Source organism: Chionomys nivalis, chromosome 2 (genome assembly GCF_950005125.1).
Source record: "Chionomys nivalis chromosome 2, mChiNiv1.1, whole genome shotgun sequence".
Classification (NCBI taxonomy): domain Eukaryota; kingdom Metazoa; phylum Chordata; class Mammalia; order Rodentia; family Cricetidae; genus Chionomys; species Chionomys nivalis.
In genome coordinates this window covers 85,572,949-85,599,200 of record NC_080087.1, presented here as the reverse complement: position 1 = coordinate 85,599,200, position 26,252 = coordinate 85,572,949, and the positions used below count along the sequence as shown (strand labels likewise).

Sequence of the window (26,252 nt, the reverse complement as noted above, 5' to 3'; positions counted from 1 at the left end):
GTGGGAAGATTAGCAGTTCAATACAATTGAGTAAGGGTTTGGAACCTACCTACAAGGGTTCCAGCTGGCAGCTCCCATCTTTCCCCTCTGGTGATTTGATTAGATGGCATCTCATTGACTCTGCCTTCTTTCTCCCAGAATTCAGTTTAGCTTTCCCCGCATAGTTCTATTCTGCTAAGCCACTGGCCGAAACAGCTTCTGATGTGGGAGTCCCCTATGTGTGCTGTGATTACCATTAATAAATAAAGAAACTGCTTTGGAGCTATAGCAAGGCAGAACTTAGGTAGGCAAGGAAAGCTAGGCTGAATGCTGGGAGAAAGAAGGGCAGTGAGAAGCCTGCAGGAGACAGTTGCTGGGAACTTTAGCCAGTATGTCACGTGACCATACACAGATTAATAAAAATGGGTTAAATTAAGATGTAAGAGTTAGCCAATAAGAAGTTAGAGCTAATGGGCAAAACAGTGATTTAATTGATACAGTTTCTGTGTGATTATTTTGGGGCTAAGGTAACTGAGCGGCAGGGAACCAACAAGCGGCTCTCTTCTCCTACAAGGTTCTTTATTTATTAACCAATAAAAGCAACACATATACAGAGGGATTTCCCACACCATTTCCCCCTTTCTGTTTAAATAAAAAGGAAGGCTTTAACTTTAACATAGTAAAATTACATATAAAAAAACAGGTATCAAGCAAGAATTACAGTTACAACATTTATATCTACTATCTTATATCATAGCTAAGGAAAACCATAATTATAACTACCTATTGTTCAATTGCATCAGAAACAATCATAAGGATATAATATTGCTTAAGTAAACAGGAAGTGTATCATAAGCAACTTCCAAAACTCTAGAATTGACAGAGACATCTCCCTGCCTGGACAGTCACCCAAAATTCTTTTGTAACATTCAAGCATCCATCTTCAGCCTACAAGCTCACAGTATCTGGCAGGCTTTTCCATGAAGCAGAAAAATTTTTATTATTATTATTATTATTGATTTTATTGAGCTATTATTATTATTATTGATTTTATTGAGCTATACAGTTTTGTCGGCTCCGCTCCTTCCTCTCCCCTTCCCTTCAACTCTCTCCCATGGTCCCCATGCTCCCAGTTTATTCAGGAGATCTTGTCTTTTTCTGCTTCCCATGTAGATTAGATCCATGTATTTCTCTCTTAAGTTCCTCATTGTTGTCTAGGTTCTCTGGGATTATGATTTGTAGGCTGTTTTGTTGTTGTTGTTGTTTCTTTATGTTTAAAAACCGCTTATGAGGGGCTGGAGAGATGGCTCAGAGGGTAAGAGCTGACAGTTCTTCCTGAGGTCCTGAGTTTGATTCCCAGCAACCACATGGTGGCTCACAACCATCTGTAATGAGATCTGGTGCCCTCTTCTGGCCTGCAGGCATACATGGAGGCTGAACACTGTGTACATAACAAATAATAAATCTTTTTTAAAAAATGCTTATGAGTGAGTACATATGATAATTGTCTTTCTAGGTCTGAGTTACCTCACTCAATATGTTTTCTAGCTCCATCCATTTGCCTGCAAATTTCAAGAAGTCATTTTTTTTTCTGTTGTGTAGTGCTCCATTGTGTAAATGTACCACATTTTCCTTATCCATTCTTTGGTCGAGGGGCATTGAGGTTGTTTCCAGGTACTGGCTATGACAAACAATGCTGCTATGAACATAGTTGAGCAGATGTCCTTGTGGTATGATGGAGCATCCTTTGTATATATACCCAAAAGTGGTATTACTGGGTCTTGAGGAAGGTTGTTTCCTAGTTTTCTGAGAAATCGCCACATTGATATTCAAAGGGGCTGTACCAGCTTGCGCTCCCACCAGCAATGCAGGAGTGTTTCCTTTCCCCACAACCTCTGCAGCATAAGTTGTCATCAGTGTTTTTGATCTTGGCTATTCTTACAAGTATGAGATGGAATCTCAAAGTTTTGATTTGCATTTCTCTGATGACTAAGGATATTGAGCATTTCCTTATGTGTCTTTCAGCCATTTTAGATTCCTCTGTTGAGAGTTCTCTGGTTAGGTCTGTACTCTTTATTTTTTTATTGGATTATTCTTTTGATGGCAAATTTCTTGAATTCTTTGTATATTTTGGATATCAGACCTTTGTCTGATGTGGAGTTGGTGAAAATCTTTTCCCATTCTGTAGGCTTTCATTTTGTCTTGTTGACCGTGTCCTTTGCTTTACAGAAGCTTTTCAGTTTCAGGAGGTCCCATTTATTAATTGTTTCTCTCAGTGTCTGTGCTACCAGGGTTATATTTAGGAAGTGGTCTTCTGTGCCAGTGTGTTCAAGTATACTTCCCACTTTCTTTTCTGTGAGGTTCAGTGTGGTTGGCTTTATGTTGAGAACTTTGATCCATTTGGACTTAAGATTTATGTATGGTGATAGATATGGATCTGTTTTCATTCTTCTACACGTTGATATCGTTATGCCAGCACCTTTTGTTAAATATGCCTTTTTTTTCCCATTTGATATTTTTTGCTTCTTTGTCAAAAATCTTTGTGTTTGAAGGTTTGTGGATTAATATCCAGGTCTTTGGTTCGGTTCCATTAGTCCTCCTATCTGTTTTTATGCCAATACCAGGCTGTTTTCAGTACTGTAGCTCTGTAGTAGAGTTTGAAGTCGGGGATTATGATGCCTCCAGAAGTTCTTTTATTGTACAGGATTGTTTTGGCTATCCTGGGTTTTTTGCTTTTCTATGTGAAATTGAGTACCATTCTTTTGAGGACTGTGAAGAATTTTGCTAGGATTTTTGATGGGCAGTGTATTGAATCTGTAGATTGCTTTTGGTAAGATTACCATTTTTACTATGTTAATTCTACCTACCCAAGAGCATGGGAGATCTTTCTACTTTCTGGTGTCATCTTCAATTTCTTTCCTCAAAGATTTAAAGTTCTTGTCATACAAGTCTTCTACTTGTTTGGTTAGAGTTACTCTGAGATATTTTATGCTATTTGTGGCTATTATAAAGGGTGATGTTTCTCTGATTTCTTTCTCAGTCCATTTATCATCCGTGTAAAGGAGGGCTACTGATTTTTTTTTTAGTTAATCTTGTATCCAAAGCAGGAAATTTCAAAGACAGTTCCACCTATATTGGCAGTTTGTCAGTCACTTTCTTCTTTGTCCTGCAGAATGTCTGGCAGACTCTTTCATGAAGCAGGAACCCCGAATGATTGTCTCACCTTTAGGCAAGCTCAGCGTCATTTCTCTGTGGGTCCTGCATGTCCATTTCATACAGCATAACATTAAGAAATCCAGACAAGAATAATTTCTTGCCCAAATGGCTAACAAACTCTATAAGGAGCCACTTTGATGCCCATCATCCTCTTGAAGGAATTGGTTCTGCCAGGAGCATATGTGTCTCATTGTCATGAAAAGTCCTAAGTTCTTAAAACATTTTAAATGCCATATTCTGTAATCTTTAATAGGTTTGAAGAATAGCTATCCATCTGAAATATATCTCTGTACATCTAGAAAATCTAACTCGCAAGACTACAAACTTGACTATTATAGATGACTATCTATTAACCTATACTTAATTGTACATTACATGTTTAAATGAGCTGCACAAACACAATACCTTAATCAAGAGCAGAAATATACATTGACCTTAAATTTGTATCAACAAACCAAGATCCATACCAATGCAAACCCCTATAGCATATCTCCCTTTAAATGGAAACAAACATTTATAAACAATATTTGGGTGTAGTGCCAAGCAGCAGGCTGCTTCCCGACACCCGGCTCCCGCACCGGATAGCTTTACCCGAAATAATTACACGGAAACTGTATTCTTTTCAACACTGCCTGGCCCATTAGTTTCAGCCTCTTACTGGTTAACTCTCACATCTTGATTAACCCATTTCTATTAATCTGTGTAGCACCACGAGGTGGTGGCTTACCAGAAAGGATCTTAACCTGCATCCATCTTGAAGAGGAGAGCTATAGCATCTACGACTCACTTCCCTTCTTCCCAGCATTCTGTTCGGTCTACTCTGCCTATCTAAATTCTGCCCTATCAGGCCAAGCAGTTTTCTTTATTAATTAACCAATGAAAGCAACAGATAGAAGACACTCCCACATCAATTTGGGAATTTGAGCATAGTTCTCTCCAAATTGCTTCCTGCTTTTTATTGGGTGAAGTAATTTTTTAGGGGTGTTCATGGTGACCTGCTTGGGCGGAGGGGGGGAGTCTTGGTCCATCAAACCACATTATTCTGGAATTAATCCACAAGTTCTCATCTTTGGAAACAAAAGCAGAGTTCAGATCCCCATTACTTACATAAAAGTTGAGCACAGCTATTGAGATGAGTAGAGAGGCCAGGGGCAGAGTTGAATGAATCTCTGAAGCACAGTGGCCAGCCAGTCTAGACGAATGGTGAACTCCAGAATCAGGGAGAGACCCTGATCATCAAAAAGATGAGGCACAACTAAGGAATACACCCAATGTTGACCTTTGGCCTCAATGCACACTTGTATACACATGTACAAGTGTCTTATACGTACACATACGTATTAAAAACAAAAGCAAAACAAAGCAAGCTAGGAGCGGTAGCACCCACCTTTAATCCCAGCAGGTCGATTTCTGAATTCAAAGTCAGTCTGGTCTACAAAGCCAGTTCCCACACAACCAGAGCTATACAGAGGAACCTTGTTCCCCAAAAATAAATACAAATGTCCCAAAAACATGTGAAAGGGTGCTTTGCTCTTGCTTACGATAAAGTAATGATACCAAGCAAGAGTCTTGGCATGCAGCTCAGTTGATAGAGTGCTTACATAGCATGCAAGAGGGCCTTAGTTTGATGCTAACACCACAGTTAACTGGATGTGGAGGCCATACTTCTGTTCCCAGCACTGAGGTGGAGGCAGACGTTCTAAATACATGTGATTGATTTATTTTTAAATTTATTTATTTATATATTGTGTTTGTGTGTATGCACGCGCCTACCTGACTGCCTACATGGGCACATTTATGCAGGAGCCCATGGCATCATGACAAGTATCATATGCTCTTGGACTGTTGGTACAGAGAACCTAGGACCTCTGCATGAGCAGTATTTGCTCTTAACTGCGCTGCTCAACTATCTCTCTAACCCGGAGGCAGATGTGAAATGTTTGAGACTAGCTTTGAATAAATGAGACCCTGCCTCCAAAAATAGATAAATCACACTGAGATACCCTTCTACACTGAAAATATAATATACTAGGTAGGTTTTTTTTAAGCACTGTCTTTGTAAGCTGATACTGAAATCATCTTTGCAAGATTGTTTATACAGAAATGAAAATTATTGCCTCTAATTTGTAGATCCTTAAAAAAAATTAAGATATCGCAGATAAGTAAAGTATCAAAACAGTATGTCTATATTGTTATTAAAGAGTGGACAATAGGCATGTATTGCTGGGGCAGAAAAGGAAGTTATAGAAATGTGAGTATTAAAAACTAACCAGCAGTCCTGCCTTTACAAGGTTCAGCCCTACAGCCTCATACTTTTAGGTCAAGCACTGTATAATTAAGCTACATTTCCAGTCTCTAACTGCCCATTTTAATTAATTGTACAGCAGAGGTTAAAATAAAGAACATGGGCATAATTAGATCCCCTCCTCCCATTGTTTACCCCAGGTGATGATTTCAACAGGAATAATTTAAGATAGGTTTGCTGGTATGTCGTGGTGTGCTGAAGTTCAATACTCTTATGTGCAGAATGGCAGAATATTGACTCAATAGACAGATGCTTGCATGTTAACCAACTGACATGGGTGCTGGGAACTGAATTCAGGTCCTCTACAAGAATACTGTGTACTTCTAACTGCTGAGCCATCTCTCCAGTCCCCTGTATAGATTTTTAATTACTAAGAATAGAACAAAAGGCACCAAGACAACGAAAAAGAACTATCATACATACTAATAACACGTAAAGGTCATATCTTCATAATGATACAGGGGTCAGTTAATTCAAATGCTATAACAATCTTAAATGTGAATGAACATGGTGGCACACACCTTTGATCCCAGTGCCTGGAAGGCAAAGGCAGACGAATACCTGTCTATTGTTTGATATTTTACTCTTTTGGCTTTTGTGGGGTACCAGCCACTCTGCTCCCAAGTAAATCACACGATGGCTTATTGTTATGTATGAAAGCCCGGCCTTAGCTTGGCTTGTTTCTTTCCAGCTTTTCTTAAATTATCCCAAGTACCTTTTTGCCTCTGGGCTTTTATCTTTCTCTATTTCTGTATGCCTTTCCTTCCCTCTTACTCCTTGACTGACTAGGCGATTGGCCCCTGATGTCCTCCTCTCCTTGTTCTCTTGCTCCTCTTCCTCGTTTCTCCTATTTATACTCTGTCTGCCAGCCCCGCCTATCCTTGCTCCTGCCTCACTATTGGCTCTTTATTAGAATCGTCACGTGTTTTAGACAGGCACAGTAACACAGCTTCACAGAGTTAAACAAATGCAACGTAAACGAAAGTCACACACACCTGAAAATAATATTCCCCAACACCTGTCTGTGAAAGAGTCTAGCTTGGTCTACATAGTGATTTCTAGGACAGCCTGTGCTACACAGTGAGACCCTGTCTCAAATGAATGAGTGAGTGAGTGAATGAATAAGTGAGTGAGTGAATAAGTTAAGTAACTGCACACACTCGTGTGCGCACATAACACACACACAAAATCCTAACACTTCCAGAATGTTGATTATCTACAAGTAGAAATTGATTCTTCAGTGATCCTAATCAGGGCCACAGACAAATCATATTTGTTATCTTCTCAAGTCACAAAAAGTGAATTTGGAATTAATAAAGATAATTTGAAAAAATACAAAATTTGAAATGGTGCAAACTAATTGATTTGTAACAGTTCAAAGATAAATCACAAAGACCGCCTGCAGAATACATTTGCTGACACCTTATGAACAGAGTATTAAAGTATGTAACACAACACTGCTTACAGTAATAGTGCCAATAACACCACATACTTAGGGCTGAGAAGAATCAGTGGTTAAGAGCACTGGCTGTTCATCCAGTGTTAACAGGTTCAATTCCCAAGACCACATGGCAGCTCACAATTGTCTGTAACTCCAGTTCCAGAGGATCCGATACCCTCACACGGATACACTTGCAGGCAAAACACCAATATGCATGAAATAAAATAATTTTAGCACCACATACCCGGAAACAAAAGCTCCCTTAAAACTTCTGTGGTAGCTTTTTTCAAGGAGAAGGGCCAAAATGCCCACATTCTCTGAGGGATATTTGGCAATGAAGAGCTTTTAAAAAGGCTGTATTGGCATGTGGTGGGTAGAGTCGGGATGCTGGGACAACTCCTGATAGCAAAATATTGTCTGACCCAGAAGATGACAACTTCTGAAGCTGAGGCAGCCCTGCTCTACAGAGAGAACCACGAGCTGCTGAGAGACTAAAGCTCCACAAGAGCGCCTATGGGTGGAGTCAGAACCTTATAGAAGCAGCTCTCCTGCTTTGAGTCACAGGTTAAACATTCATGTCAAAGTCCCATCGGTCTTTTTAAAACAGAAGTTTGAGGTTTATATCACCCAACTTCAAGACTTACAAAGATAGCATAATTAGAGCTGTGAATTATTGGCATAAAGCTAGACAAATATGGGCAAGTGAAAGACTGAAGTAGATCCATCCAAATACTGATTTTTTTTTCCCATAAAGATTCTTGTATAGCTCAGTGGAAAGAAAACCACCATTTTAAAAGATAGTGTTGTAACAGCTGAAAATCTCCATAAATAATGCAAACCTTGATTGACCCTTTTTAGGCCTTGAATAAAAAGTGATTTGGAGGCCGTCATGGTTCACGCCTATTAATTACCCTATGTACTGGGTGGTTTCATGTGTCAAATTGACACCAGCTAGAGTAATCAGAGGAAGGAGCTTCAGTGAGGAGACGCCTTTTCGAGATCCAACCCTAAGGCATTTTCTGAATTAGTGAGCAATGGGGGAGGGTCCAGCCCATGGTGGGTGGTGCCATCCCTGGGCTTCTGGTCCAGCTCACAACTGTCCATAACTGCAAGATATACATTAGAGGGAGGGAGGGAGGGAGGGAGGGAGGGAGGGAGGGAGGGAGGGAGGGAGAGAGAGAGAGAGAGAGAGAGAGAGGGAGAGAGAGAGGGAGGGAGAGAGACATACATACAGATGTGAATCAGTAGTATGTGGGTCACGATAAGAAGAGTAGAAGGTGCAGAGTTTGCTACAATTGAATTGACACTCCAACAAGCAGCAAGTAAGGGGATAAGAGTACACACCCTCGGGGTAGCTTATGTTTGTCTGGCCTCAGAACAAGAGCAGGATCTTTAAAAATGCTTGCTATGTTCCCAGAGTGTGTGGGGGTGATGTTCCATCTCTTCCAGAGCTGGCCAGAGTGGAAGCCTCCCTGGAATGTGCCTTGGAGGGAGGGTCAGAGCACTCCGTGTGTGAGACACTACTACATTCTGGTGGCCCATTTTAAGGGTTTGGAAGAGTAGAACTCATCAGATCAGGAGGAGTCTGGGGAGCAGCAAAGTGTCTTAAACACCATGGCTGAAGTAGTTAGAAATAGTTGGAAGAACTGGAGTGCCCCCTAGAAATGAGCAGATTGCATTTTAAGAGCGATTTACAGATTACACAGGTTCAAATATGCAAAGTGAGGTGAGAAGAGGGACAGGTAATGAGGGCTTTATAAACTGAGGTAATAGTGGGGGACATTGGGAACCATTAGAAGGTTCTCAAATACTATAGCAATGTAAGTATATTTATTAAGAGCTTATTCTAACTACCATCATAGAGGTATACAAATGAGAGGTGAGGTAGGGATTGTTGAAATACAGGGACAACCTTCCTGGATAGAATATTAAAAGTGCCATATATAAAGCCTCAACTACTCATCTTAGAGAAGATTCGTGGAACAAGTATGGCAGAGAACTGGGTCCTTTCTAGTCATTTTGTTACTCATAATTCTCACTCTTTTGTAGCTGCTTTGGGCAAAAGGCAACACCATAGTTCTTCAGAGTAGAAAGCGTTACAGACCAAGTCTGTTGTCTACTGCCATTAATGGTGAATCTGTGATTCACCTTACAGAAATAATTGAAATTAATGTCAGTGTCTACTGTATTGTTTCTGCTGTTCACTATCTGATTGTGTCTCTATTTTTGCAACATGTTTTTTTATAAGTATGGGTTGGATACCTAGACAATCAGTAAAATGATGATTTCTTTTGTTTGCTTGTTTTAATCTTTTCAAGCTGGAAACTCCTTGACATCCTTTGGAACAGAAACATCAAATAGCAGTACCTTATCCCAGAGCAGCGCAGTTGGTTCTGCCTTCACACAAGATACAAGATCTGTAAAACCACAGCTAGCCCAAGGTAAGCTGTTCTGCCTATCAAGTACTTGGATTCTAAACTTCCCTAGCAGTTTTTGCTTTGTTCTGATGGTTTATGAGCAGTATGTGTTATTGGTGCTTGGATCTTTAAATTCTGTTTTCAAGACAGAACTTTTGCTCCTTTATCTTAGGCTAATTCAGTATATTGTTGCTTTCACCTTCTGAGTGCTGGGGTTACAGGTATATGCCAACATAACTTCACTAGTTTGGAAGTTTTTTTCCTGGTTACTCTATTGCAATAAAGTTTTGCTTAATGGCTTCTACTATTTATTTGTACTTTTTAAATTTTTTACACATTGGAATTGAAGTAATGAGCATTCTGTGTTTAACATTTGTTTTCAAAGTTTATCAGATTCGTCCTAGACTCACAACTGAACGTTGAACTATGCTAGGTAAATTTGAAAACCCATCCAGAGAAATGTACTGCTGATGTGCATGCTATTGAGTCTCTCCTAAGACCATACAGATATGGGGCCTTCGGTCTCTGGATCACCACAAAAGACCCATTTTGTAGTGCTTCTGAAAATGTAGGCCATAAGCGAGATCTGGAATATTAGAAGCCCTGGAACCTGGAGATGAACATTTTAGTAAGCTTAAGGGATCCTGTTGTCGTTTTTGAAAAACTTCTGTTCTTCGAGATAGTCTTATAATCTTTAATCATACAGCCCTGTGTCTGCTGTGTTCACTGCTGCAGTCAGTGTGGTGGGTTGTTGCTTTACTTTCTCAGTAGTGCAGTGTAGATGTCACTTCACAAAGTGAAACAGTCACAGGGCAAAGCTGGTGAAGAGCAAATCGTGCCAGTACTAATAAGCATAATCCTGTATGTTTTGTTCTTTAAGACACAAGCCTTAAAGTAATTGTAGTCAGCATTGCTCATGCTGGCTGACATAGTGAGTATGGAGTTGGCTCCAGTTAAGAGGACTTAATTAGAATTAGTCTTGCTAATGACCTGAGATGAGTCCCCAATACCCTCATGGGACAGCTCAGACCTGACCATGACTCCAGCGGGATCTAAGCTGATAACTTCTAGCTTCCTTGGGAAGTGAAAGATACCTCACACTCAAGCATAATTAAACAGAAAAATTTAAATATATAGATGTGTATTAAATTTTAAAGATTTTCTGTAAATGACTTGGAAATAGAAGCATAAAGAATAAAACAAAACCATAGTCTTGCTACCCACAAGTGGCGTATTTACATTTTGTTATGTTTTTTCAGACTTTTTAAAACTAATATAAATGTATTTTTATCTTTGTTTTGCTATATTTTGTTAGAGCTCTGACTGAAAAATAATAAGCCTTAATTTCCTTAATTATAAAATGAGACTTTGGGGCTGAACAAAATGACTCAGAGGTTAAGAGCACTGCTTGCTCTTCCAGAGGTCCTGAGTTCAGTTCCCAGCAACCACATGGTGGCTCACAGCTATCAGTAATAAGATCTGGTGCCCTCTTCTGGTATGCCTGTATACATATAAAATAAGTATTTTTTTAAAGAAAGAAAGAATGACAAATAAATAGGATTGGAGAGGTGGCTCAGGATTTAAGAGCACTACTGCTTTTTCCAGAGTACCCAGATTTGATTCTCAACATTCATATGAAGGCTCATAATCATGTGTAATGCCAATCTCAGAAGATCCAACTTCTTTTTCATTGTGGAGACTGCGCGTGCATGGTACACATGCAGGCAAAGTATCATATACATTAAAAAAAAAATTGTAAAAAGTAGATGTTAAAAATACACCTGGACATATAGCAGAACATACTTGAAAAATAACTAATTTACCTATTATTTTATTATTTGGTATAATAAAACTATAAGAATAAATTTTTAGAGATGAATAAAACAGTATACAATGTTGGAAACAGCCCCACCATGAATACAAAATGTAATATCTGGTGGTATAGTTGAGTGGTAGAACACTCCCTAGCTGTGTGTTATGATCTGGGTTTGATCCTCTGCACAACAGGTATAGGGAAAGGAATGGGATTACGTAGATGATTAAGATTTCTAGATTAAATTATAGTAGAAAGGGCTGATTATTCCCGTAAGGGTTGTTGGTGTCTGGTAGTTTAAGAAAAGTAAGATTGGATTCCTTACCTCGTACTGAAGACTTGAAAACAGAAGTATTTTTATTAAATTTTGATGTGGATATTTGTATAAATCCACAGCACAGAAAGTCTAAGAATCCATTTAAATTTTACTAACTAAAATGTTTGGATTTCAGGGGCTGGACAGGTGACTCAGCAAGAGCTTGTGGTGCTCTTGCAAAGGATGTGTATCAGACAACTCAGCCCCACGGGAAACTCCTGCCCCAGGAGTTTCTTCTCAAGCACCCATATTCAGGTGCACAGACAAACACATACACAGAACAAAAATAAAATAAAATCTTTTAAAAAGAAAATAATAAAGCTGGTCGTGGTAATAAACACCTTTAATCCCAGCACTTTGGTGGCAGAGGCTTATGGATCTCTGTTCCAGGCCAGCCAAGGCTACACAGTGAAACACTGTTTCAAAAAAAAAGACTAAATAAATTTCTGAATTTTGTATAAATACATGAAATTTTCTTTTAACTCTATGATAACAATGTAATGGTCACTCAAACACTCAAAAATGTTGTTTTGATTTTGCTGAAATCATTTCTGGATTTATTCCTAATCGTATACTCTACATTTCCTATTTGTAGCAAAATCAACACCGTGATTAATAAGTTGTTAGTAAAAAGGAAATTTAATATACAGCCAATGAGCCAGTGACTCACTCTGTGTGTCTCCCTTTGTTTTTATTTCTGTACTGATGAGTTCCAAGTTGCAGGCTTTCTTCTCAGAAAAGCAATGATAGGGGCTGGAGAGATGGCTCAGAGGTTTAGAGCACTGGCTGCTCTTCCAGAGGTCCTGAGTTCAATTCCCAGCAACCACATGGTGGCTCACAACTGTCTCTGATGAGATCTGGTGCCCTTTTCTGGTGTGCAGGCATACATGCAGGCAGAACACTATATACATAATAAATAAGTCAAACCCCTGATAAATAGAGACAGGGCAGGAGAGTTTCTGTGTGACTTTGGGAATGAGTGTGACTGTTCTGGAGTTCTCAGAAGAGTTTGTTTTTGCTGTCTTTTAAATTCTGACATTTAATTACCCAAACAGGTAAGGCTTGTAAGAACCGTCTGCCTGCCGTACTTTATTGTCCTGTATATTCTTAGAGCAGAACTCCGCGCTTTAGTCATTTACATGGCTATTCATACCTGGGATCCTACCACTTGAGTGATGGAGGCGGGAGGATCAGGAGCTGAAGGCCAGCCTGAACTATATGAGATTGTCTCAAAAAAAAAAAAAAAATGAATGTGTCGGTATAATCCTGTGATTAGGAAAGCCTCCATTTGACATGCCTACAGCGTGATATTTGCATCCCAGCACTCAGGAGGCAGAGCCAGGCGGATCTCTGAGTTTGAGAACACTCTGGTCTATGGAGTGAGTACCAGGACAGCTAGGACTGTTACAAAGAGAAACCCTGTCTTAAAAAAAACGAAGAAAGAAGAAGAACAAAGAAAGAAACACGGATAAATTCATGGCAGTGATGTTGTTACTGTATTTTTTGTGGATTTTTGTTTGTTTGTTTTTGTTTTGTTTTCATTGGCTGAATAATCAGCCCACTAAAGATAAGTAGATTTAAGCACTGGTCTAATAAAATTAATTCAGTTTGGTTTTTTTGTTTTGTTTTTTGTTTTGTTTTGTTTTTTTGTTTGTTTTTTTTTTTTTTTTTTTTTTTCGAGACAGGGTTTCTCTGTAGCTTTGGTGCCCGTCCCAGAACTAGCTCTTGTAGACCAGGCTGGCCTCGGGATTAAAGGCGTGTGCCACCACCGCCCGGCACATTAATTCAGTTTTATGCTGAGGATTTGAGTTAGCAGAATAAAATTCTAGACTTATTTTTAAAAGGTCTAGATGGTTTTGAAATTCTAGGTTAGGGTAGTTTATTATCTTTTGGTTACATTTTAGGTCGATCAAGCCCTCAGTTAGACCCTTTGAGAAAAAGTCCAACCATGGAACAAGCAGTACAGACCGCCTCGGCCCACTTACCTGCTCCAGCACCTGTTGGGAGAAGGAGCCCTGTACCAACCAGGCCTTTGCCATCTACCAGCCAGAAAGCAATAGACAACCAAGAGCACAGGCGAGGTAGAGCTGAGCTGTTTACTGTTCCTGCACGGATGATCACTCTCCATCTCCTCATTTCATTAAGAGGGTTACTTTATATGAACGACCCTAGCAGGTTTAAGCTGAACTTTATTTTAATAGTGTTTGGTCTTTCAAATTTGATTCAAAGTGGTGGGAGTGTGTGGGGTTTTTGTTTGTTTGTTTGTTTGGGGTGTTGTCATCTCCATTCTAACTTTGTGGAAATTTTTTGGGTATATATTCTGAATTGATTTGTCACTTTGCATGTCTCTTTCTATAGCTGAAGTACACAAAGTTCCAAGGCCTGAAAATGAGCAGCTCAGAAATGATAGCAAGAGGCAAATAGGTAAGTTACCTGGCTCTAGCTAGTTTGGGTTTATTTGATTGGAGGGGTTTTGTGGTTGCTTGCTTGCTTGCTTGGCTGATTGTAACAGGTCCTCACTGTATAGCCCTGACTGTCTTGGAACTCTACCTCCCAAGTGCTGGGATTAAAGGCATGTGCCACCACACCTAGCAGCTACCTGGATCTGAAGGCCGTGTGCTGTGGATCTCAATGGGGGAAAGCATTTCAAAGAAATGCATAGTTGCTATAAAAAGAAAGGTGGAAATTGTTGACTACAGAGGACTGACCCCAAGGCAGCGGCTTGTTGTGAGTCTGCACATGGGGCAGACTGACCTCCATAAAAAGACAGACCAGAAGGTAAATGTCAGAAGTAGGTGACATCTTAGGAAGATATAGTTTGGTTAATTGCATTCTGCCTGGACCTCCTGGACTGAAGAGATCCTCCTCCTTAACCTCCTGGGTAGTGGCTTACTGCTTTCTGTGTGGATTTTTATGTTTTGTTTGTTGTGGAGTAGTTACTATATTTTAAACAGGTGAATAATTACCATATTTTATCATGCAAAGTTATGTAAGAAGCTGTAGAAATGCCTCAGCGGTCAAGAGTGCTTGCTGCTCTTGTAGGGAAATGTCTGTTTCCTAGCACTATAGCTGGCATCTCATGCACCCCTTTCTGACTCTGCGGGCATGTGCATACACATATATACACATAGTCTTTTCATAAATCTTTTAATAATACTTTGTTAAGTAATAAGTAAATTTATCTTCCTTAAACTCACCACCTGTGTTGGAGATAACTCTCAATGGTAGAATGCTTGCCTGGTATCCAGAATGTCTTAGAGCCAGTCTCTATTATCACAAAAATAAATAAAAGATAACTAAAAAGCTTCACTACCCTCATCCACCACTAAGGGTCACTAACAGAACAGTGTTCTTACAGTTTCTTCTTGGATTTTACATTCTTTATGCTGGACTTTAAGGTGAATCATGCCCTGTTTCCTGGCGTGGAACTGAGTTGCTTTTAATAATAATAAAATTGAATGTGTTAAAAGACCTGCTTATCTAGACTTAATGGTCTGGATCTGTTGCTTATGGTTGTTGTTTCTCAAACTCGGTTTGCTATTCCTTAGCAAACAATGAGCACAGCCCTGTTACCTTGTAGTCATTTCTGATTCTTGTCAGTATGTTACACAGTTCATCTAACTATGCAGTTTGTACTTCATTGAGTTCATCGTACTCTGTGTTGTACTTTTTTTTTAGTTAAACTCACACTAAGTACTATTCCATGTTCTATTTTTTTCTTAGTCACACATGTACTGGATGTTCCCAAGTTTTCACTATAAATTATACTGCTGTGTATTACTTTATCACATCTCAGTGATTGACTGAGATCCTGTGGTGGTGTTGTAGAAAGAGAATACATAGATCTGGAAGACTTGAATAAGTGGAGCTGCTTAGAGGAAACAGTGAAAGCAGGAAGTGCTTGGAACCAGTAAGGACTGGTGCTTCTCTTGTCTGTTGTTTATCTGAATTGTGAGAAAAGCATCTTTTCCTGCAGTTTGTGCTAATTAGTGTTCGCTTATGCTCTTATGTACTTCTTATTTCCTGTTATCCTTTCCATAAAGGACCTGACACTTTGGGTATGGGGTACATGGCAGAAGGAAGAGAATTTCTAGAGCCTATGTTAATATAGTGAAGAAGGCTCCAGATCTGTCAATTATACATCTCTTTGTTACGGTCTTCATAGTCATAACTGTATAAAAATTACATTAAAAACTTTTATTTCGGGGCTGGAGAGATGGCTCAGAGGTTAAGAGCATTGCCTGCTCTTCCAAAGGTCCTGAGTTCAATTCCCGGCAACCACATGGTGGCTCACAACCATCTGTAATGAGGTCTAGTGCCCTCTTCTGGCCAGCAGGCATACACACAGACAGAATATTGTATACATAATAAATAAATAAATATTTAAAAAAAAAACTTTTATTTCGCCGGGTGGTGGTAGCGCACACCTTTAATCCCAGCACTCGGGAGGCAGAGGCAGGTGGATCTCTGTGAGTTCGAGACCAGCCTGGTCTACAAGAGCTAGTTCCAGGACAGGATCCAAAACCACAGAGAAACCCTGTCTCGAAAAAACAAAAACAACAACAACAACAAAAAAAAAACCTTTATTTCTATTTTTTAATATGCATACTAAGCAACTTTCTCTCTTTTGCGGGTGAGGGGGAGGATTTGAGACAGGGTTTCTCTATAGCTTTGGAGCTTTTCTGGAACTAGCTCTGTAGACCAAGCTGGCCTCAAACTCACAGAGATCCACTTCTCTCTGCCTCCCGAGTGCTGGGATTAAAAGTGTGTACCACTAGCAATTTAATTCTTTTTGGTATTTGTTTGTTTTTCTCTGTGTATATAGGCATGTATATGCTGCTGTGCACCCATAAAGATCAAAAGACGACTTGCAGGAATTGTTTTTGCTTGTTTGTTGTATTTGTTTATTTCTGTATATGTGCCATTGCTCAGGTGTGTCACAGTACAGATGTGGAGGTCAGGATAACTTGTGGAATTCAGTTCTGTCTTAGCATCATATGTGTCCCAGGGATTGTACACAGGTCATCAGTCAGGCTTGACAGCAAACTCCTTTACCCATTGAGCCATCTCTCCAGCTCCAATTTCAGGGGGGATTGTTGTTATTTTAAGATTTTTAGCCGGGCGGTGGTGGCCCACGCCTTTAATCCCAGCACTTGGGAGGCAGAGGCAGGCGGATCTCTGTGAGTTCGAGACCAGCCTGGTCTACAAGAGCTAGTTCCAGGACAGGCTCCAAAGCCACAGAGAAACCCTGTCTCGAAAAACCAAAAAAAAAAAAAAAAAAAAAAAAAGATTTTTATTATATGTGTCTGCATGCTTTAATTGCATGTATGTCTGTGTACATGTGTGCCTAGTACCTGTTGAGATCAGAAGAAGGCATAAGTCACTCCCTGGAACTAGAGTTTTGAATGGTTGTAAACCACCATGTGAATGCTGAGAACTAAACACAGGTCCTCTGCAGGAGGAGCCAGTGTTTTTAATCATTAAACCATCTCTCCACTCCACCCCCCATTTCTCATTTATATAAAAATACATATATGCTGTACATATAGAGACCTTTAAACATTTATATTGTAGATCGTTTCATACAAAGACTGCAGTACTGTCCTAAACCAGCTGCTACCTGCTGAATGTTTGTTATATTCTTTCTTGTGTAGTTCCAGGTGTTCCTTCTGTTCCAAGGAGAGGACGTGGGGGCCATCGAGGTGGCAGGGGAAGATTTGGTATTCGTCGAGATGGTCCAATGAAATTTGAGAAAGACTTTGACTTTGAAAGTGCAAATGCACAATTTAACAAGGAGGAAATCGACAGAGAGTTTCATAATAAACTTAAATTAAAAGGTAAGTTTTTATTTTTTTAATCAGAAAATAATTATTATCTTTGAGGTGAAGATGTTTTACAGCTTGGATGTTTAGAATCTTAACTTGCATGTTTTTCATTAGAAGATAAACTTGAGAAACAAGAGAAGCCTGTAAATGGTGAAGATAAAGGAGACTCCGGAGTTGATACACAGAACAGTGAAGGAAATGCTGATGAAGAAGATCCTCTTGGGCCCAACTGCTACTATGACAAAACTAAATCCTTCTTTGACAACATTTCCTGTGATGATAATAGGTACAATCTTTTCATGTGCTCTCGGGGCATTGACATGTAAAATGCCTATGACCGCAATGAATTTCTAAGATTTACTATTTTTATTTTATGCGTTATGGTGGTGTTTTGCCCGCATGTGTGTCTTGTCTGTACATCCATATGCATGCAGTGCCCACAGGCCAGAAGAGGGCATCAGATTCCTTGGAATTGTAGTTGGAGAAGGTTGTGAGACACTATGTGGGAGCTTAGGTTGAACCTAGGTCTTCTAGAAGAGTAACCAGTGCTCTTAACTATTGAACCAACTTTCTAGCCCCCCCACAATTGATTTTTGTAATGACTTTTTTCTTTTCCTAAAAGAAATTACTGTTGATAAGGTTTTTTTTTTGGGGGGGGGGGTTGTTTGTTTGCGTGCACACATTCCATAGAGTGGATGTGGTAGCCAGAGGACAATTTAAGGGAAATCAGTTCTTTCCTCTTAGCATGTTTTTTTCCAGGAATGGAACCCAGATGTCAAACTTGCTGGCAAACACCTTTATCAACTGAGCCATCTCACCAGCCCAAATTTTTAAAATGATATTCCTTCTAAAGCAGTAAAGGTTGAGGATGTAGCTCAGTGGAGGAATACTTTCCTAGCATATGCGAGGCCCTAGGCTTTATCCTAGTAACACAAAAGGAAAAAGAGGCTGGGTGGTAGTGGCACACACGGCACACACACAACTGCAAATGATTTTAAATAGTGAAAATAAATAAAAACATAAAGGGACCAGGAATAGTGGCACACACCTTTAATTGGGAGGCAGAGTAGGTGGATCTCTGTGAGTTTGAGGCCAGCCTGGTCTACAGAGTGAGTTCAGGACGGGCTTCACAGCGCTACAGAGAAACCCCGCCTCAGAAAACCAAGAAGAAAGAAAAATAATCATGGACTTTAACCTATAATCCCAGCACTTGGGTAGGAGGTGGAGTCGGGAGGATGAGGGGTTCAGAGCCAACCTATGTTATGGGAGATCTGTCTTGAAAAGAATAGCTTATACTTTTGTAAGGATTTAGATACTAGTTAAAACAGAAGCATTAGTATAGCATATAAACCTTTCCTTTGTGTTACCCTGTCTGCATTGTAATTCAAATGAAACCAAACCCAGGTGGAAAATGTTTTTTCAGAATTGATTCATACAGTACAGTCTGTCATATTAGAGGTCCAGAGCCCAGCACAGTGAGTGAAGGGCTGCAGAAGCCATGCTGTCCACATCACATCACCTTTGTCCTGACTGCAGCTTAGTGCAGTTTAAGCGTGGATAGGGAGGCCTGAGCCTGCTCGGCCCAACGTCTACTATAACCACACAAGCTCTTGCTGGGTTAATTGCATCAGGTCCAATTAGGAGCTAGGATACGAGGGCCTCCATCTCCTAGCTTCTCTAAGACAAGACTTTCCTACCAACTCTGTCTTCCTTTCTATGGGTCAAGTGGAATCTGCGAATTCTCTCAGTCTTAATTATCTTCATATTAAGGTTCTTATCAGTTGTATTTATAAGAAACTAGCCTCTGTATCATGTGAAAGCATACTACAGAAATGTATCGGGCTTGCATGCCAGGAAGGCTTGGAAGAATTTACATTAACTGCTTGTTTTGTTGTTGTTAATTAATTTTGAGAAATAAATTAAATTTATCCAGAATTGGAGCTGCCTAGACTTGCTGAGGGATCCACTTTTTGAGCTAACACGCTAATGTCCATCTGTTCTTATATGACAGAGACAGGAGACCAACGTGGGCTGAGGAGAGAAGGTTAAATGCTGAGACGTTTGGGATCCCGCTTCGTCCTCATCGTGGCCGTGGGGGCTACCGAGGCCGAGGGGGCCTTGGCTTCCGTGGTAGCAGGGGACGTGGCAGTGGCCGAGGAGGGACCTTCACTGCCCCTCGAGGTTTTCGTGGTGGATTCAGAGGTGGTCGAGGGGGCAGGGAGTTTGCAGATTTTGAATATAGGGTAAGTATAGCAACATGCTGTGGGATTGGCCTTCAGAACATTTTACTTGTATCTGTTTTGGCAGAATTATTTTTAAAACATCAGAATAACTTTCAGTTTAACTTCTTAGAGAATATACATGATTAGAATATCTATTTTAACAAAAAAAAGACCGTAGTTTCTTGACTAATAAATGAAAAAGAGCTGGGTTTGGTGGTACATGCCTTTAATCCCAGCACTAGGGAAGCAAAGGCAGGCGGGTCTCTGAGTTCAAGGTCAGCCTGAGAAAAAGAAAGTGTGTCTTCAAGGTGGCATCAGGCTAAGCAGCAGTTAGAGTGCTGCCTGTAGCCTGACTGTTCTTTCAGCCCAAGGGAGTTTAGAAGACTAGTGATTTTTGCCATTTTACTAGAGCTAGGAGTTAAGGTTTCATAAACCAGGGGGCTGGAGAGATGGCTCAGAGGTTAAGAGCATTGCCTGCTCTTCCAAAGGTCTTGAGTTCAATTCCCAGCAACCACATGGTGGCTCACAACCATCTGTAATGGGGTTTGGTGCCCTCTTCTGGCCTGCAGGCATACACACAGACAGAATATTGTATACATAATAAATAAATAAATATTTTTAAAAAAGGATTTCATAAACCAGTAAAATCTCTTAGACCCCCGCCCCCCCCTAAAAAAAGAAAAAGAAATACTCTGGTAGCTGCTGTGTTATGTTAGTGTTACCTTTTTTCTGTCTTTTATAAGAAAAAATTTTAAGGGAAACACTAAGGAATACTAAAACTATACAGTTTTAAAAATGACTATTACCTTTATTTCATATTACTAGATTTTTGCACTTTAACACTTTGCTTTAAATCTGCACATCTGAAAACGTTGGCGTTCACATAGTAGTTAGTTAGTGACAAGCTCGCTGCTGCATGGTTCTCACACACTGACTCAAACCTCGTGGCAGCTCTGTGAGACGGCTCTATTATTACCTACGTCTTACAAAGGAGACAGATACAGAGATATTAAATAACTTGCCCAAGGTCACAGAACCAGAGAGGAATGGCACTGAGTGTTGGGCCTAGCAGGTTGGCTCTTGAGTCACTGCTCTTAATATAGGTTTGTAGAGAACTCACTCGGCTCTTGTTTTCTTATTATGGCATGCTCTTGAGAGCCCTCTGGTATATTGGCATTCACCAACAGCTGGGGAAGAATTCCGTTTATTAGTATGCTTTTGTGTTTAATTTATCTAGTGAAAGAGGCCAGTCATTTAAGAAACCATCTTAGATTTTTGACAAGAAAAGAAAATAAAAGAGGAAAATTCTGTTATACAGAGATTACTGGTAATAGCAAAAGAGAGTTGCAAAGATTTGCTGGCTTGAGTTTTGTTGTCTGATTTTTATAACTAGCTATTATTGAGGGTCTCTGTGGAAGATCAGTATTGATGGATTTGGGGCCAGATATGTTAATTTTAATGTCTTGGATATTGTGCCGAGACTGCTCAGAATTAGCTTTAAGTCATTAGCTCCTGTTACCCAGCCGTGCAATTGCAAGACCCCTTCAGCTCAGGTTCTCACTCTATAGACTGTTCTTGCTCGTCTGACTTCTCTTAGAGGTGCCAGCTCCCCCATACACAACTCAGTTCTTTGAGCACTGGAATAGGTATTAGTTTGGGGATGGATGTAAGCAAACTTGGTTTAACAGACAGAAGTGAAGATAGGACCATAGAGAATCAGCCAAATGTGATCCTCTCTTCCACCTCACCCTGTGAGGCAGGTGATTGACCTCTGAGAGGTATAAACTTAGTGTTAGACTGGGTTCTAGCTCCTAGCAAGACACACAGTGATTGTAATTCTACTCCAGTTTTTACTAAGAATAATGGTTTACACATAAACTTTGTGTCCTGTACTGTTTTTCTTTTTGGAGAAGGGAGATATCTGGAGTGGGGTATGGATGTAGTCGGCTTTGAGTTCATACTCCTGTGAAGTAGCTTCAGTCACCATGGTGGCTGACTGAGTCTTCTGTTTCTTCAGAGAGGGTCCTGAGACAATGAAGAATCCGAATTGGGGGCTGGAGGTGACTCAGTGGTTAAAAGTGCTTGCTAACTTCCAGAGGACCCAAGTTTGATTGTCAGCACCCATGTCAGGCAACTCAGACCTGCCTGTAACTGCAGCCCCAGGCTGTCTTCTGATTTCCACTGACACACACACACACACACACACACACACACACACACACACACTTTTTTAATTGGGGTGGGGGAGGAAGAATCTGAAATGACTCTATCTCTTTCCTCCCCTTTTATTTCTCCTTCCTCCCCTTACTCCTTCTCTCCCTCTCTTTCGCCTGTCTTTTTTTTTTACCCTTTCAGAAAACCACGGCTTTTGGACCCTAAAAGGTCTGGATTGGTCATACTGCTTTCTGAAAGGTAAAAAAAGAAAAGAAAGAAATTGGGAGGTGTGAAGGTTGGTTTGGTGGGGGACAGAAGGTTCATTTTTAGTTCATTTGTTTCCGTGCCAACTTGTACTTTGCCGTATGTGCTTCAGTTTTTTAGTAACACTGTACAAATAATTTGGTATTGTACACTCAGGTGAAGTTAACTCTTTCAACTAGGAATTTCTTGTCCTACTGTTAGGATGTGTATCACTAAAGATTAGGTGTTGTGCAGGGTATGGTGGCGCACGCCTTTAATCCCAGTTCTTGGGAGGCAGAGGCTGGAGGATCTCTGAGTTCTAGGGCAGCCTCAGCTGTTACACAGAGAAACCTTATCTCAAACCCTAACCATCACCACCACCCAAAAAAAAAAAAAAAAAAGTGTGGCTATAAGGGGGATGGATCCCAAAACCCATGGGTGCATAAGTCTCTTATAAAACAATGTTGCGTTTACATAGGCCCCTTCGTATCCTCTTATCTGTTTGTGGGGTTTAGAGATTGATCACAGGAATTCACCCGTGTTGCTCGGGTGCTTTATGCTAGGCTTCACTGCTAGCTCCTGTTTTCCCTGTCCTGCAGATTACCGCTAACACAGTCGAGTGATGCGACTAGTACGCAGACAGTTGTGCAGGCCCTAACGGGGAGAGACAGGATTTCTACATGCTTTGTACAAATGCAGACACATAAACACACATGCCTAGTTTATATCTACTCCTAAAACCCGAGGATGCAGAACCCAAGGACTGAGGGCGCAGACTGTGGTGGCTGTTTGTCTGAGGGTAGCAGAAGCCCTGACTGTACTATATGTAAACTTGAGTTTAGGGTCAGTTTACTGGTTATAGTTTCTCATTTTTCCAGTCAAGTTTGGTTTTCAAGCTTATTTCAAATATAAGAGTTTGGTTTTTTTTAATTTTTAAGCTTACAAAGTTGTGTTTTTTTGGTTTTTTTGTTTGTTTGTTTTAAGGCCTGGTCTTATGTGGCTTAAACTAGCCTTGAGCCTACTGTGTAGTAGGGCTAAACGTTTCTCTTGCCTTCATCTCCATAGTGCTGTGATTAGAGGCATGTGCCGCCACCAGTTAGTTTACATAGTGGTGGAGATAAAGCCAAGGGCTTCATGTATGATGGGCCAGGACTCTGCTGGCAAGTACTAACCCTTAGGGCTAGAGAGACAGCTGAACAGTTAAGAGTGCTTGCTGCTTTTTCAGATCTCAAGTGTGGGTTCCAGGACCCATACTGGGTTTTTACAGCTCTCACAACTCCTGTAGCTGCAGCCCCAGGGACCCAGTGCCCTCTCCTGAGCTCTGTGTAAAAACACAGGCACTCACGTGTGCACGCATACACAGATGATCAAAGTAAAAATAAATATATTTGAAAGTTATTTTTAAAAAGTAGATTTCTAAATCCAATAACACTGCTTTCTACTAGCATGCAGGTTTAGAAAGAAATGTTATGTTACCTTCTGGATTATTATATTGCTTGGTAAAAGATGTCAAAATTTAGGAATTTAAGAAGCTTATTTCAAAAGAGTTTTATGAGTAAATAAATGAAAGTTAAACTGTTGTGTTAAATTGTTAGGGTAATCAAAGGCAGTGAGGTACCCCCATATTGCAGAGTGGCCTACCTGTCAGTCCAACCACTGCTACAATCTCTGCTGACTGGAAAACCCACTCACTGTCAAGTGAACTTAAAGCAGTGTTTCCAGAAACCAGGGAGACAGCTTTTTTCTGTGAAAATAAGAGGAGGGTATTTAAAGTAACCTGAATAAACTTCGGCAAACTAAGAAAAAACTCTTACCAATGAGCCTTGGCTTAGAACATGAACTAATATTTCTTTTTCCTTTTTAGAAAGACAACAAAGTTGCTGCATAGTCTACAAACAAGTCTTTGAAAACAGGTGACTCCTAGCTCTTCCTGGTCCTGGAAAGTGGTTTCCGTCTTTGTGAAGATGAAGAAGTGAAGTTGCTGTCTGTCTGTCACCAGCGCTGGGTTTATCTGTTTGTTTTTCTGCTTCATTTCAAAGCTACACTGCAGTTGCTTTGGGCAGAAAGGCTTGACAAGAGCATAAGTGTGTGCGGAGTAGCAGGAGGTCATGGTCCTTGCTTAGAGTCCAACTCCAGCGAGCTGAGTGGAACTGCTAAGTGTTTTCTCATCACTGACAGGATTTTCTTATCACTAATTAATTGTATTCGGTGATTACTTCGAGTTGCCTGCAGATAGGCCGTGATACTGTGTTTTGAGCCACAGAAGGTTGTGTGTGCGTGCGTGCGCGTGTATGTATGTGTGCGTGTCTGTATCTTTTTCTTTCTTTTTGGAGATCCTATAATATGAGGTAGCTTATTTCAACACTTAATTAGGGTGCTGGATGGTAGGGAATTTTGTCAGTCAAATATGTACACACAGGTAAATACTGTTTCTTAGGCAAAGGTAACTTTTTTATATAGTTGTAAAATTCCATTATATTCCATTGCCAAAGAAACATTAAGAACTTTGTATAGCTGTATAAAAAGCAACTAATTTTTTAAAAAATAAACGTTTAAAGTCAGCAAACATACGTGTCCTTGCAGAAGTCGGTGTGCTGAGGAGTAGGACTGTGGGTGGGTCCTTTCCCCTTGCTTTCCAGGCTTAAAAGTTTTTGATTTTTTTTTTTTTTTAATGTTTGGAACATAAATGAAGATTTGATAATTTTATTCCATTATCTAAAAAGGATAAATTATTCGTGCATAGTGTATGGACTTCATTTTGTAGCAAATCATTGAATTTGTCCAAATAACAGATATTTTCAGTGTCTGAATGTAAATAATCATAAATAAGAATGTACCTCACTGTATTTTCAAATAAGTAACTTTCCCCTTTTGTAAGACATTAAAACTAGGCATCAGTTGACCTGTTCCTCCTGCTATGCCTGGAATTCTGTTGCAATGACACTGACTCCTGTTTTACTTCAAGAAGATGGAATTTTCCGAACCGTCTTGCACCTGTAAAACATCACTAACACAGTCTGTGGGCCTGTGACCCACTGATGACTCCATGTACACGTTTGTTGCTAACTGTAAATTACTAATAAATCTTTTTTGATATTTAAGCTATAGTGGAAAAGATCTGGCCACTTTGTGTTTTTGACGAAGGCCATGGAATAAAGGGATCCAAAGATTTGACTACTTTTATCTACTTTGATTCTTGTTACTTTTGTCATTCAGTAGTGATAAAGGGGTGGGAAATTGTGCTGTAGGAGAATCAGACTAAGTGTTGTTGGAGGAGCGGGCTGTGTCCCATCGCCTGGCTAGCTTAACCCCCGAAATAATCACACAGAAATTGTATTAATTAAATTACTGTTTGGCCCATTATCTCTAGCCTCTTATTGGCTAACTCTCACATCTTGGTTCAACCCATTTCTAATAATCTGTATGTCACCACGAGGTCATGGCTTACCAGAAAAGATTTAGCATGTCTGACCTGGCAGCTCCATGGCGGCTCAGCTCGATCTGCTGCTTTCTTCCTCCCAGAATACAGTTCTGTCTTCTCCGCCTATCACGCCAAGCAGTTTCTTTATTGATTAGCTGGTGAAAGCAATACAAATACTGAAAGACCTCCTACACCATTTAAGGATGCTTGATTATTTTTAAATTTTATATCTTTTGTATAGCTTAACAAGGAGATGTTTTGTAATTTGGTTTCATTGTTGAGATCTGGTACTTGGCAGCCATAGTTTACTGTGTGCCTGCATGTGAACAACTAGCTCTTTTGGAGAACCCACAAATCATGGTATCGACTACATTTTTAGGCACCCTGAAAGCATGCACTGTGGCCATACCTCTAGGCTGAGATGTCCCTGGCCAGTTCCGGAACTGTAAGTGCCCATGCAGCATGAGCTCACACTGGTTTACAGCCCCCCGGGTCATTGACTGGGGTGTTTACTGTCCCTATAATAACTGGCAGCAAACGTGTCCATAGTGCACCTTCTAGTAGCAAGACTTTTATCCTAAAACAGAATAAAACTGTTCAATGAACATGTTCTCAAAATTCTTTCTCATAAGTAATGACATTCTTTCCATAGAAGATTAATGGAAAGGATCTTGAGTGCAGGAGACAGCGATGGTAATGTTTGCCCAGGAGTAACTAAGTCATGTCTAACCACTTCCAACATTGATTTGTCGTCATAGCTGATCAAGGAAAGCTAGAAATCCCTTTATCCATTGAGATCTGTGACATGAGAATAGACTAAACACATCGAGGCCACACTGGAAGACTGTCCAGAGTGCACCTCTGTAGGCAGGTAAGTGTAACAGATAACCAAACTTGAGA

General features: G+C 40.2%; 1 protein-coding gene across 4 annotated transcripts in view; it reads left to right on the top strand.

Annotated features, from left to right (window-relative positions):
• Lsm14a (LSM14A mRNA processing body assembly factor) overlaps positions 1 to 25,458 on the top strand; it is a 45,979-nt gene extending 20,521 nt beyond the window's left edge. Inside the window, exons 4-11 of one of the 4 annotated variants that reach the window (XM_057762091.1) lie at positions 9,260 to 9,382; positions 13,392 to 13,568; positions 13,846 to 13,911; positions 17,142 to 17,324; positions 17,427 to 17,598; positions 19,324 to 19,555; positions 21,890 to 21,946; positions 23,796 to 25,457. In XM_057762091.1, the coding sequence (XP_057618074.1) occupies positions 9,260 to 9,382; positions 13,392 to 13,568; positions 13,846 to 13,911; positions 17,142 to 17,324; positions 17,427 to 17,598; positions 19,324 to 19,555; positions 21,890 to 21,913 (977 nt within the window). In that variant the 3' untranslated portion in view covers positions 21,914 to 21,946; positions 23,796 to 25,457. Of the gene's footprint in view, positions 1 to 9,259; positions 9,383 to 13,391; positions 13,569 to 13,845; positions 13,912 to 17,141; positions 17,325 to 17,426; positions 17,599 to 19,323; positions 19,556 to 21,889; positions 21,947 to 23,795 lie in introns of all 4 variants that reach the window. The other 3 variants (XM_057762093.1, XM_057762092.1, XM_057762094.1) reach the window with 3 other exon arrangements.
• The last annotated feature ends 794 nt before the right edge of the window (positions 25,459 to 26,252 follow it).